We start from the raw sequence: 15,026 nt of genomic DNA on the forward strand, positions 1-15,026 counted from the left end.
TCAATTACATTTGCTTTGTTCTTCAAATGTAGCTTCGATGCATGTATGTACTAGAACAACAAACCAGAACGTTTCCTTCCAAAAGATAGGCAGCATTCTTGATATACATGCTTACTATAACTATAAATCACAAAAGGAATTTCACACTTTACCAGCACAGGCTCTCTTGTCTTGTTACTCAGAGAGATAAGTGGCAACCCTGGCGCCTTCTCTCTCTGTTCTGTTACAATTTAGATGCAAGGAACAAAAGGCCTTGCAGAAGCTGTGTGTCAATTAGCTTCATTATTACCCCCTTTTTGGCAGCTCTCCCAAGGAAACACAACTTCTGCTAGCCTGTAAGAAAGAGACACTTGCTTTGCTGAGACCTTTGGAAGCTTATAGAAATCCGGTGCTGGCTCCATGTTATAGGGGGGCCTATTTTTTGACCCAAATCCCAAAATTCTTTCCACAGTAATAGAGGAATCACTTATCTGCAGGGCTTTTTTTCTGGGAAAAGAGGTGGTGGAACTCAGTGGGCTGCCCCCGGAGAAAATGGTCACATGGCTGGTGGCCCCGCCCCCTGATCTAAAGATAGAGGGGAGTTGAGATTGCCCTCCGCGCCGCTCAGTCCCCTCTGTCTGGAGATCGGGGGCGGGGCCACCAGCCATGTGACCATTTTCAAGAGGTTCCAGAACTCCGTTCCACCACGTTCCAGCTGAAAAAAAGCCCTGCTTATCTGTAATAGCATGTGCTTATGAAAGAAATAAAAGTATATTTTTCCCTAACGGCTCAGCTAATTAACATTTTTGTCAAACAGCACAAAGGATAGATGCCACTGAATACCAGCCAAGTGTATTTAACACTTCATCTATTCAACGAAGCTTGCTCGGGTCCACAAAACCTTCGGCCGCAAAAAGCTAGTTGTTAAAGTGCCGGAAGGCTCCTTGCAGTTTCACTCAGAAAGTTGTGTCGCATCCACCCCCAATCATGTCCTCAGGAATCATGGCAGCAGCCACACAGTAGCCAAAGCAAAGAGCCTGCTGGCACCTTCCAAACAAAGCCTGTAACAAAGTCAGAGCCTGCTTCGTCAGATGCGTGAAGTGTTATACAACCTGTCAACCGAATACAATATACACAAAAAGTACAAGCAGAAGGGGTATTCAAATTGGGAATAATCCATGCTCACTCTGACTAGAAAATTTGCATTGCAGAGCAGAGATGAAATCAAGCTCTGGTCTTGTGGACTCCCCTTCTAATGACTCTCCCCACTCTCATTGGTTTGTACCCTTGTACCTTGTGTGTGTTATGTGATGTCAAGTCACTTCCAACTTATGGTGACCCTATGAGTGAGACCTCCAAAAGGTCCTATCATTAACAGACTTGCTAAGATCTTGGAAATTGACACACGTGGCTTTCTTTATTGAGTCCAGCCACCTCATTTTGGGTCTTCCTTTTTTTCTACTGACTTCCACTTTTCCTAGCATTGTCGTCTTTTCTAGTGAGTCTTGTCTTCTCATCATGTGACCAAAGTATCTCGCCATTTTAGCTTCTAAGGAGGATTAAGGTTTGATTTGATATTTGTCTTTTGGTCATCCATGGTACCTGTAAAACTCTTCTCCTACACCACATTTCAAATGAATCAACTTTCTTCCTGTCAATTTTCTTCAGTGTCCAACTTTCACATCCATACATAGTGATGGAGAATACCATAGTGTGGATTATCTTGATCTCGGTCACCAGTGACACAAACAGGGCTTTTTTTCAGCAGGAACGCAGAAGAACGGAGTTCCGGCACCTCTTAAAAATGGTCATATAGCCGGTGGCCCCACCCTCTGATCTCCAGACAGAGGGAAGTTTAGATTGCCCGCCACACCGCCGAGTGGCGGAGAGGGCAATCTAAACTCCCCTCTGTCTGGAGATCAGGGGGCGGGGCCACCGGCTACATGACCATTTTCACCTAGGGCTATTTAAACTTCAATAAACAGCCCCCCTTGTTCTAGCTGACCCAAAGTGACATCATTGTGCAGTCTTGAGTTCCACCACTGAGTTCCACCACCTCTTTTCCCAGAAAAAAAGCCCTGGACACAAGTTGCTAGTTCCTTCATGGATGCCCTTCCAAGTCTCAATCTTCCTCTGAATTGTTGGTTGCAGTCTCCCTTTTGGTTGACGATTGAGCCCAGGAATAGAAAACCTTTAACAATTTCAGCTTCTTCACTGTCAACCTTAAAATGGTATAATTTCTCAGTAGTCATTATTTTTTGTCTTCTTGTACCTGTAACACCTGCAAAGTCAGTGTAGCATATCATGCCTCTGATAACACGGGTTCTGGTTCACAAAAGCTTGTCCAGGGGCAGGGGATGGACTGTGGCTCAATGGCAGAGCATCTGCTTGGCAGGCGGAAGTCCCCAGGTTCAATCCCTAACATCTTCAGTTGAAAGGTCCAGGCAGTAGATGACATGATATACCTCTGCTTGAGATCCTGGAGAGACATTGCCATTCTAGGTAGACAATACTGATCTCGATGGACCGACGCTCTGAGTCAGTATAAGGCATCTTCATATATTCATCATGTCCAATAATGCAATTTTAGTTTTTGTTCCATATGACTTTTTCTTTCTGAGGCACAGCATGTGACCCAGTCCCTTCCCAAGTCCCGTTATCCACTTGCCTTCCTCCTTTTCCATTAGGACAAAATTTGAACTTGCTTCAGAGGCAACATAACATAGGAAGAGACTGGGCAAAAGACACAGTGGCAGAAAGCTCATCCTGTATATGTACACCATTCATGCAGATAATGATACATTTTGGAAATTCCAACATTAACAATACATATTTATGTGGCAAATGGCTTCTCTCTTGTATGGATTATCAGATGAGCCCTAAGGTTCGAGCTCCGGCTGAAGCTTTTCCCACACTCTGGACAGGTATATGGTCTCTCCCCTGTATGGATCCTTTTATGCTCAACCAACACTGAATTACTACCAAACCTCTTCCCACAGTCTGTGCATGCGTATGGTTTCTCTCCCATGTGAGTCTCCTTGTGCCTAATAAGGTGGGACGATTTACTGTAGCTTTTTCCACAGTCTGAGCAGGCATATGGCCTGTCCCCCGCATGGTTTTTCTCGTGCATTTTGAGGCTGCCTTCCCAACGAAAACTTTTTCCACACTCTGAACATTTGAATGGTTTCTCTCCAGTATGGATTCTTCTGTGGACAAAAAGCTGGGAACTCTGACAGAAGCTCTTCCCACAGTCTGAGCACCAGTAGGGTTTCTCTCCTGTATGTGTCCTCTCATGTAAGAGAAGATCGAATTTTCTACTGAAGCTGTTCCCACAATGCAGGCACACATGTGGTTTTTCTCCAGTGTGAGTCCTCTTGTGAGTGGTCAGGTGCGATTTCTGGCTGAAACTTTTCCCACATTCCAAACATGTGTACGGTTTCTCTCCTGTATGACTTCTCCAGTGAGCAGTAAGGGTAGATCGACTTGTAAAGCTTTTGTCACACTCTAAGCAGGGATACAATTTCTCTCCTGTATGAGTCCGCTGATGTTTTATGAGGTGTATTTTCTGATTAAAGCTTCTTTCGCAGTCTAAGCAAGTGTACGGCTTCTCTCCTGTGTGGGTTCGTTCGTGGATCGAAAGGTTTGTACTGCAACTGAAAGTTTTCCCACAGACTAAGCATTTGTATGGCTTTTCTACTGCATGGGATCTTTCATGTCGAACAAGAAGCGCTTTATAGCCAAAGCATTTCCCACAAACTAAGCACTGAAATGGCTTCTCTCCTGTATGTGTGGTCTTGTGATTAATCAGGGCTGAATGCCGACCAAAGATTTTCCCACACTCCGGACAGACAAACGATTTCTGTCTTCTGTGGGCTGAGTGGTGTTCATGACAACCACTACCCCCCATTTCTCTCTCACAGTTGGCAGTTTCAGTCAGACTTTGATTGCCCGAAGAACTCTTGCTCACTGACTCGAATTGAGCACAACTCTCTTGTTTCTCTTGACTTACAAATCCCTGCGAAAGCTCTTCTTTTGCTCCACCCAGAGATGCCCCATTTGGTTCACTTTTCAGAGATCTTCTCGATAGAAAATTCTCCTCATTTTCACTCACTTGCCAATGATCCACTGGAATAAAAAGAAAATTGTGAGTTATTTCTTTATTTAGCATATTTCTATGCTAACTCTTCAAAGTCCAGCTCAACTTCATTTATTTGGTTTGCTATAACAAGCTAATATGGCTACCCTACTGGAATTTGTTTAAAATATTTACATCCCACTTTCCTTTAAGAATTTAATTTCTTCAGGTAATTCAAAAGGTGTATTAAGTGATTTAGATCACATATTGATGCATTTAGATGTTTTTTTAATTGCCATACAACCCAGGAACAGAATTGGCCATTAGTATTTCCTTTGACAGTTGGATGTGATTAGCACTTACATAATGTACAACTATGAGGGGAAGAGGTTTTATAAAATCAGGAATCATTGGGCTCTGCCCTAAGAGTTTGAGATGTAATGTGACTGAGAAGCTGTGGCAATTTAAAAGCAGAGCTGAAATATATTTTTGGAATTCCCTGAAGATTAAAAATCTTTGAACATGTTAAGTTAGTGACAGGAAATGAGATACAGCCACAATCACTTTTTGTTCTGTCAGGATAATTGAAGGCAATCTTTACCTCTGAGGATCTGGAAACATTTTTTTTTTAACTAATTGCTGCTAGAAGAGCAAACATCCCAAAATGAAAAAGGCCAGAAGGAGGGGACCCACATGAGGCTGCCATATACCGAGTCAGACCTTTGGTCCATCCAGGTGTGACTGGCAGCAATTCTCCAGATCTTTCACATCAACTGGGCCAAACTACAAGTGACGCCTGACACTAGTTGGTCACTTGTCAGCTTCCTTCAAGTTTTGATGGGAAATGTAGGCAGCTTGGCGGAATGTTGGACAAGTGACAGTTGAAAAGTCCATTGGACAGCAGTCGGAGAGTGAAGCTGCGAGACCAGGATGCCTACATTTCCCATCAGAACTTGAGGGAAGCTGACAAGTGTCCAACCTGTGCCATTCGTCACTTGTAGCTTGGCCCTCATACTTGATCCTTTTAAGTGAAGATGTCAGGGATTGAACCTGGGACTTCCTGCAAGCAAGGCACATGTTCTGCCACTGAGCCATCCTCCTCCAGTTTGCTGGGTCATGTTGAGTAGCCCAGATTTCCATCAGGACACCATGAATAATAACATTTGATTTATATACTGCCCTTTCAAGACAACTTAATGCCCACTCAGAGCGGTTTACAAAGTATGTTATTATTATCCCCACAACAACAAACACCCTGTGAGCTGGGTGGGGCTGAGAGAGCTTCAGAGAGCTGTGACTAGCCCAAGGTCACCCAGCTGGCTTCAAGTGGAGGAGTGGGGAATCAAACCCGGTTCTCCAGATTAGACTTCCTCACTCTTAACCACTACACCCAACTGGTGTAGTGAGACTTGCATTTCATTTTGTGTTTTATTTTTCATCACTTCCCAATAATTCCTTATACAAAAACAGCCTCTATTTTGGCCTTAGAAGAATAATCTGCTACATTTTTGCCCCTCCCCTCCCTCTGAGGAATTCAGAGGGCAGTGAAAGAGTGAATTCCTCAGAGGGAGGAATTCACTAACCTTCATTTTACATTCAAGACAACCATGTGAGGTAAATTAGGCTGACAGAGTGTGCCAGGCCCAAGATCATCTGGCAAATTTCATGGCAGAGTGGGGATTTGAACTCCACTCACCCAGACTCCTGTACAATCTTAACTACTACACCACACTTACTTGGAAGTGGTCAAGGACACCAAAGAGGTGCTGTCTACTGTCTAGTAACACAGGCACACAAATCCTTACCCTGTGAACTGGCCCCTCCATCATCTTCTTGCTTTACCCTCACACAGGGCTCCATCTTCAAGCTGATGAGCAGATTCAGTTCTGATGTGGGGCAGTCACGGGAATCTCCTCCAATAGCCCTAGCACCTGTAAGAGAAACATGCATATTAGTAGCTAGGCTTCTAAAAACAAACAGAGATCCATTGCTATCTAGTAGGTGGAACACTCTGGCATAGGGGTCTACACTGTTTCAGTTCTGTATTGGATTTCTGTTTGTTTTCAGATTTCTGTGGTATATTGTCGAAGGCTTTCACGGCTGGAGAACAATGGTTGTTGTGGGTTTTCCAGGCTGTATTGCCGTGGTCTTGGCATTGTTGTTCCTGACGTTTCGCCAGCAGCTGTGGCTGGCATCTTCAGAGGTGTAGCACCAAAAGACAGAGCTGCTGGCAAAACGTCAGGAACTACAATGCCAAGACCACGGTAATAAAGCCCGGAAAACCCACAACAACCTTCTGTGGTATTGTTTATTGATTGTCCCAGCTGTTGATCGTATTGGCTTTCACTGTGTAATCCTCCTTGAGTCTCAGTGAGAAAGGCGGATTATAAATAATATACATTTAAATTCATACATACAAACATATGGCTCAGTACAGACCCAAATATGGCTCTTTAGAAAAGAATCAAATCCTTTAAGTTAAGATGCAGGGGGGATACTAGAATGACTAGAAGATTTTTATTGGATTAAATGGTTTCTCAGAGATGGTTTACAGAGAGGGAAATGATAGCGGTGAATAGCTGCGAGGAATCCCAGGGCAAACTTTCTGCAGATCTATGCCAGCCCACAAAATCAACTACACAGGGTCATTTGTATATTTATTACTTATTGTGACACCTTCTATGTGACACTTCCTAAGAAAGGACTCACAACCACCATTGTTGGAGCGGCAAAAACTTGATGGATTCTTAATCAGCATGTCAATTAGCAGTAATGTTAAACTGTGTCTTTTAAGTTGTGCAAATGGACTTTCTTACATGGGCTCTTTATTGATCCCTTGCTCTGAATTCTGACATACTTGGTTTCTTTTAATTATAAAAGCTTGCAGACCCCTGGATCTGGCAAATCATCAGTTCCAGAGTTAACAGCTAACCAAGATATGCATTTGTTTTTCTTCTTCTCTTATAGTAGATATGCAAGGTCACCCAGTTAAATGGTTGACAGAAGGGTACAGAACCCGCAAAGGAAAGTAATTCCTCACATGAAGTTAATGTGACACTTGCTGGCCTAGGTGGCTAATTATAGGGATTCTCCATGAATGTGTCTACAAATGGCATTCCGGCTTGGAGTTCATGGAGGGCTGACGCAGCTCAGGGAGCTGGGCTGTCCATGCTGCTGTTTGTGAGGGCTAGTGGGGTGTCAACTGCCCGTAGCCCCCTGTTCTCAGGCGGAGAACAGGCAAGTACGCTCAAGACCTCGAGCGTGTGAGGGTCTTGGCTGTGGGGGGGGGGATCTACGCAACAATAACCCACCCAGCCTTGAGACCCCGCTCATAGACGGGTGGCGAAGATCTCTGCAGTACCTCTGGAGTCAAGTTTTTGGCTTAAGACCTCCGTACCCAAGCTTCAGCATCAAACTGGGAAAACTGGACTATTGAAACTACTGAAACAGCGATTACAACCCATAAAGAAGATTTAATAAGGTAAAGATTGCTATCTCTTTATGTGAGAAGAAAAATGGTAAAAGAAACTGAATCAAATTAGAAGATAAAAATTTGCAAAAGACTTAAAAACTTACTGTGAATATTCCGGCAAAGTAACTGAAAAAAAAGAATTTTTTAGAGAGGAGCTAACGCGGAAAATAGATTCTTGTTTACATACCTGCAGCTTGTAAGAGATAGCGAAGTGTGAGAAAGTTGAAATATCGCGAGAAATGCTGTGTCGAGAAGAGAAACCGGAAGTGCGTCAGTGGAATAGAAAGACTGGCTGGAAGCGGCCTCTGAAGAACCGGAAGAGGACGTGTACCATTTTGAAGAAGGGAAAGAGCTTGACCTCAAACTGGGCGGAAGTAGGACATTTTGGATAAGGGAAAGGGCATAAACTTCAAGTAAAAACCATAGAGAAAAGACGCCCGACATTTTGGATGCTAAGACCGCAAATTTTTAAGACTTTATTAAAATTTGACATTTAAAGTGAGAAAAGTAAATCAGCCACGCCACGGAGTTAAGGAAAAGAGCAGACTCGTGGGAGCGAGGCAAGGCAAGCCCCACGATGTCGAAGAAAGAATGGCAAACGGCATTGGACAGTTTGGATAAAAAAGTTGCAGAGGGAAACAAGGAGATCAAAGATATGATGCAAGAGATTGTGAAAGATATTAAGGAGCTCAAAGAGACTTTTAAATCAGAGATGGTGGAGCTGGTTAAAAATATTGATGAAGTCAAGAAAGAACTACAATCGACACAGCAGAAAGTTAAAATAGGGGAAGATGAAACTGATAAGTTGGCTGCATCACACAAGATAGAAACCAAGTGTTTGAAAGAGAGAATGGCTGTGGCGGAATGTAAACATATGGAAAAAGAACTTAGATTTCGCGGAGTCCCGGAAGTGGAAGGGAAATCAACCCAAGAGCAGATTTCAGAAATACTAGCAGAATTTTTGAATAAGGAGCTGGAGGAAGTGGCAGCCTTTCTGGATGTGACATACAGAATCAACTCAAAATATGCAGCACAAAAAAATCTACCAAGGGATATAATAGTCCAATTTACAACGAAAAGAACAAGAGAAGAGATTGTGAGCAAGCAATTTCAAAACCCTCTGGAAATTGATGGAAAAAGAGTGAGAATAATGAAGGAACTTCCTAGGGGGGTTTTGTTGGAGAGGAAGAAATACAGAGAACTAATACAAATGCCAAAACAATCAAACATCAGATATAGATGGGAAATACCAGAAGGATTGAGCTTTGAATTACGTGAGACTAGAAGAATACTAAGATCTGGACAGGAGATGGAAATGTTTATAAAGGACTATGAAAAAGACTTACCCAAAAGATCTAAAATTTGATTATGGAGTGCAAAATTATATCTTGGAATGTAAACGGACTAAATTCACCTTCGAAATGTAAAACTACTTTCCACTGGCTATCTAAACAACATTGTAATATAATTTGTTTGCAGGAGACACATATCAGGAAACAAGATGTGAAATATTTAAAATTTGCTAAATTGGGGAAAGAATTTGCAGCAGCGTCAAAGCAGAAAAAAAGAGGAGTTGTTTTATACATTAAAGATGAGCTGCAACCGAAAGTGATTTTAAATGATCCGGAAGCTAGATATATAGCAGTGGAAATAATTTGGAATACAAAGAAAATACTTTTGATTGGGATTTATGCACCGAATGGCGCCAAAGAGAACTTTTTTAAAGATCTACAGAACCAACTGGACGGACTGACATATGCTCAAATGATTCTGGCAGGTGATTTTAATGGAGTAACAAATTTGGATGATGATAAAAAAACGAAAGGCGCTCATAAAAAAAAGAGGACTTTTGCCAAAATCCTTTTTTGGAATTAAAGATCAGGAAAACTTGGAGGATGTTTGGAGAAGAAGTAACCCTAAAACAAAACAATACACGTTTTACTCGGCGAGGCACTCGACTCTATCAAGAATTGATATGATTTGGGCCTCTAAAGATCTGGCGGTATGGACTAAAGATGTGGAAGTAATGCCCAAGGTAGGCTCAGATCATAATCCAGTAATGTGGAAATTTGGGGAAAGCACCCAAAGATGAGGATGGAGGATAAATGAAGATCTGCTGCAATCAGAAGATAATATAATGCTACTACAAAGAGAGACTAAATTCTTTATACAATACAATTTAAATAAAGGTGTATCGACTGACAAAGTATGGGATACCTACAAAGCAGTAATTAGAGGAACTTTAATGGATTTAAATGCAAGAGACAAGAGGAGAAAAGAAGAAAAAAGGCAAGAAATTATGGAAAAGATAAAGGCCAAGGAGTTACAATTAAAGAAAAGACCAGGGAAGAAGAGGTTGTATCAAGAAATAAAAATTCTGCAAGAACAATGTATTGTCGAAGGCTTTCACGGCCGGAGAACGATGGTTGTTGGGGGTTTTCCGGGCTGTATTGCCGTGGTCTTGGCATTGTAGTTCCTGACGTTTCGCCAGCAGCTGTGGCTGGCATCTTCAGAGGTGTAGCACCAAAAGACAGAGATCTCTCAGTGTCACAGTGTGGAAAAGATGTAGGTCATTTGTATCTACTCAGGAGGGGTGGGGTTGAGCTGAGTCATTCTGTAAGAGTTTCCCAGGGTGTGGAATGCTAATGGCGGGAGGCTTCACTGTAACCTGAGGAGGTTCTTTTGCATATGGATTGGTGCTTGATGTGCTAATCTTCTCTGCAGGGCTATTGTCGGGTGTGGAGTGTTTTGTTGGCCTGGTGTTTTTCAGAACTGGAGCCCATGCTCTGTTCATTCTTAAGGTTTCTTCTTTCCTGTTGAAAGAACTTCAACAGGAAAGAAAAAACCTTAAGAATGAACAGAGCATGGGCTCCAGTTCTGAAAAACACCAGGCCAACAAAACACTCCACACCCGACAATAGCCCTGCAGAGAAGATTAGCACATCAAGCACCAATCCATATGCAAAAGAACCTCCTCAGGTTACAGTGAAGCCTCCCGCCATTAGCATTCCACACCCTGGGAAACTCTTACAGAATGACTCAGCTCAACCCCACCCCTCCTGAGTAGATACAAATGACCTACATCTTTTCCACACTGTGACACTGAGAGATCTCTGTCTTTTGGTGCTACACCTCTGAAGATGCCAGCCACAGCTGCTGGCGAAACGTCAGGAACTACAATGCCAAGACCACGGCAATACAGCCCGGAAAACCCCCAACAACCATCTGCAAGAACAGTTGAGAGTAATGAACAATAAAGAATTAGAGTGGGAATTGAAAAAATTGAATCAAAAATCATTCGAAGGCGCGAATAAACCTGGGAAATATTTAGCGTGGCAATTGAAAAAGGGAGAAAAAAGTAATAACTAAGATTCAAGAGGACGGCAAGACGTTAATAGACCAACTGGCCATAAGCAGAGCCTTTTTTAAGTATTATGCAAAGTTGTATCAAAGAAAAGAAGTGGATTTGGATACTATTGACCAATATCTGAATAAGATCAACTTACCAATATTATCAGAAAAATGGAAGGAAAAATTAAATGCAGAAATAACGGAGATGGGAAAAAAAGAGGCTATCCGGTCGACTAAGAGCAGAACCACAAGTGACAAAAGGCACAGATTGGACACTTGCCAGCTTCCCTCAAGTTTTGATGGGAAATGTAGGCAGCTTGGCGGAATGTTGGACGTGACAGTTGAAAAGTCCATTGGACAGCAGTCAGAGAGCGAAGCTGCGAGACCAGGATGCCTACATTTCCCATCAAAACTTGAGGGAAGCTGACAAGCGTCCAATCTGTGCCTTTTGTCACTTGTGGTTCTGCTCTAAGTTAGGGAAGGCACCAGGTCCAGATGGAATTACGGCTAGATTCTACAAATCATTGGAAAATGAACTGGCACCTTTTCTGAAAGAGGAAATGAATGGAATTTTAAAAGGACAAAAGATACCAGAGTCTTGGAATGAGGCCAATATATCATTGATTCCAAAAGAAAATCAAGATTTAAGTAATGTCAAGAATTATTGACCTATTTCATTGTTAAATAATGATTACAAAATTTTTGCAAAAATCTTGTCAGAGAGATTAAAGGACTGGCTAGTTGAGATTATTGCAGAAGAGCAAGCAGGGTTCCTTCCAAACAGGCAAATCAGAGACAATTCGAGAACTGTAGTAAATGCTATAGAATACTATGATAAACATTGTGAAAGGGAAGTTGGTTTCTTCTTTGTGGATGCAGAAAAAGCTTTTGACAATTTGAACTGGAATTTTATGTTTGCCACAAATGGGAAAAGACTTTATTCAAGCAGTAAAAGCAATATATAGAGACCAATGTGTGGCAATTGTAGTAAATGATGAGCTAACAAAAAAGTTGGAAATAAGAAAAGGTACAAGACAGGGGTGCCCATTGTCTCCATTGTTGTTCATTTTGATTTTGGAATTGTTATTGATTCAAATACGAGAAGATGAGGCTATAAGAGGCATAAAGATCAAAGAATTTACCTACAGGGTTAGAGCTTTTGCAGATGATGTGATGGTCATAGTGGAAGATCCAATACAAAATATGCCAAAGTTGCTTGACAAGATAAAAGAGTTCGGAGATCTGGCTGAATTTTATGTTAATAAGAAGAAATCAAAGATACTATGTAAGAATATGACTAAACAAAAACAGCAAGAATTAATGGAAATTACCGATTGTGAAGTAACACATAAAGTTAAATATCTTGGAGCTGAGCTAACTGCGAAGAATATTGATTTATTTAAGAATTATTATGAAAAGCTATGGCAACAGATTGATAGAGATATGATTAAATGGAATAAATTAAATCTGTCATGGCTGGGAAGAATAGCGGCAGTTAAGATGAATGTGTTACCTCAGATCATGTTTTTATTACAAACAATTCCAATTATTAGAGACTCTAAACAATTTGAAAAATGGCAGAGGAAGATCTCTGACTTTGTGTGGGCAGGCAAGAAACCACGAGTAAAAATTAAAGTTTTGTGTGACGCTAAAGAAAGAGGTGGACTGCAGTTGCCAAATATTAGATTATACCATGAAGCAATATGTCTAGTTTGGTTAAAAGAGTGGATGTCACTGAAAGATCGCAGGCTCTTAACATTGGAAGGTTATAAGAAGTTGTTTGGATGGCATGCCTACCTATGGCAGGATAAAATAAAAGCTGATTCTATGTTTTTGCATCACTATATCAGAAGGAGCCTCTTCACGATCTGGAAAAAATATTAAAAATATCTGGGTGAAGGCATCCCCTCTTGGGTGGTACCGTTTGAAGTGATTGATCCGAGAGCTATCTACAACGAAGAACAATGTTTACCATACAAAGAGATATTGATTATGGAACAAAAAATGATAAGAATTAAATCGTAGGAAGAGTTATCTTCTTGTTATGGATGGTTCCAATATAGACAGATCAGAGATCTTTATAATTCGGATTGTTCAAAAGAAGGAATTAAATGGGAAAACTCAGAATTGGAAGAGATTATACTACAAGAAAGCAAAAAGAAGATATCTAAAATTTATAAAATACTTTTGAAGTGGTATACAGAGGATGAGACGGTCAAAGTACAGATGGTGAAGTGGGCAATCAACTGTCATAAAGAAATAACAATGGAATCATGGGAACATTTATGGAAAACTACACTGAAGATTTCAACTTGTACCAGTATTAAAGAGAATGTTTATAAAATGATCTATAGATGGTATTTAACGCCAAAGAAGATTGCGCTTGGAAATGCTAATATGTCAGATATATGCTGGAAATGTAAAAAGCATGAAGGATCATTGTACCATATGTGGTGAACATGTGAAATAGCCAGACAGTTCTGGGGAGATATTATCGAAGTAATAAATGAGATATTGCAGATTCAAATAAAGAAGAACCCAGAACTATTGCTATTGAACTTAAGTATGGAAGATGTTCCTACTCAATACCGAACATTACTATTTTATATGACGACGGCAGCAAGACTTTTATATGCGCAAAAATGGAAAGTGCAAGAAATACCAACTATTGAAGATTGGATGCATAAATTGCTGTACATGGCAGAAATGGACAAAATGACACGGAAGCTGAGAGATCAGAATTCAGCGGAATTTTTTACGGACTGGGGAAGATTGAAAACATATTTAGAAAAGAAGTGGGACGTGAAGGGGGAACTATGGCAATTTGAAAATTATTAGAATGGTTTTCCTATTAGAAGAGATAGAGTCTTTACCATATGAAGTGAAGTATTAGCTAATTGCTAGCCCAAATTTAAGTAGATTTAGAGTTAATAGATATTGTTAGAATAATTAAAGTAGATATTTTAATCGACTGTTAGCTTAAATTTAAATATATGTGGAGCTAATATAAATAGATAATAGATTTCAAGTTTATAACAATAATTCTGAAGTTAATAGATAGGGCTTAGTTGAATAAAAGAGTAAGTAAACATGAGATAAGGAGTCATAGAAAAAGGGGACAGATTGGGAATAGATTAGGATCTAGGGTTGGAAAGCTGTTGGAAGTCCTGGAAAAAGTAGGGGGAGGGAAAGGGTGGGGGGAAAAGATAATGAGATGTTATTTGAAAGTTGTATATTAATAATCTCACCTAATAAAAAAATTCTTTACACAGATTAGACTTCCTCACTCTTAACCACTACACCCAACTGGTGTAGTGAGACTTGCATTTCATTTTGTGTTTTATTTTTCATCACTTCCCAATAATTCCTTATACAAAAACAGCCTCTATTTTGGCCTTAGAAGAATAATCTGCTACATTTTTGCCCCTCCCCTCCCTCTGAGGAATTCAGAGGGCAGTGAAAGAGTGAATTCCTCAGAGGGAGGAATTCACTAACCTTCATTTTACATTCAAGACAACCACGTGAGGTAAATTAGGCTGACAGAGTGTGCCAGGCCCAAGATCATCTGGCAAATTTCATGGCAGAGTGGGGATTTGAACTCCACTCACCCAGACTCCTGTACAATCTTAACTACTACACCACACTTACTTGGAAGTGGTCAAGGACACCAAAGAGGTGCTGTCTACTGTCTAGTAACACAGGCACACAAATCCTTACCCTGTGAACTGGCCCCTCCATCATCTTCTTGCTTTACCCTCACACAGGGCTCCATCTTCAAGCTGATGAGCAGATTCAGTTCTGATGTGGGGCAGTCACTGGGGAATCTCCTCCAATAGCCCTAGCACCTGTAAGAGAAACATGCATATTAGTAGCTAGGCTTCTAAAAACAAACAGAGATCCATTGCTATCTAGTAGGTGGAACACTCTGGCATAGGGGTCTACACTGTTTCAGTTCAGTATTGGACTTCTGTTTGTTTTCAGATTTCTGTGGTATAGTTTATTGATTGTCCCAGCTGTTGATCGTATTGGTTTTCACTGTGTAATCCTCCTTGAGTCTCAGTGAGAAAGGCGGATTATAAATAATATAAATTTAAATTCATACATACAAACATATGGCTCAGTACAGACCCAAATATGGCTCTTTAGAAA

The 15,026-nt window shown here is 40.9% G+C and overlaps 1 protein-coding gene across 1 annotated transcript; it reads right to left on the bottom strand.

Annotated features, from left to right (window-relative positions):
* Positions 1 to 1,983: 1,983 nt before the first annotated feature.
* Positions 1,984 to 14,679, bottom strand: LOC129329408 (zinc finger protein OZF-like). Its single transcript, XM_054978973.1, has 3 exons — positions 14,595 to 14,679; positions 5,860 to 5,985; positions 1,984 to 4,104 (listed from the first exon to the last, which is right to left on the bottom strand). Exons 1-3 carry the CDS (start codon positions 14,647 to 14,649, stop codon positions 2,813 to 2,815), a joined length of 1,473 nt encoding a protein of 490 aa, XP_054834948.1. The 5' UTR covers positions 14,650 to 14,679; the 3' UTR covers positions 1,984 to 2,812.
* Positions 14,680 to 15,026: the final 347 nt, after the last annotated feature.

The sequence above is a fragment of the Eublepharis macularius genome, chromosome 4 (assembly GCF_028583425.1).
Source record: "Eublepharis macularius isolate TG4126 chromosome 4, MPM_Emac_v1.0, whole genome shotgun sequence".
In the NCBI taxonomy this organism is placed as follows: domain Eukaryota; kingdom Metazoa; phylum Chordata; class Lepidosauria; order Squamata; family Eublepharidae; genus Eublepharis; species Eublepharis macularius.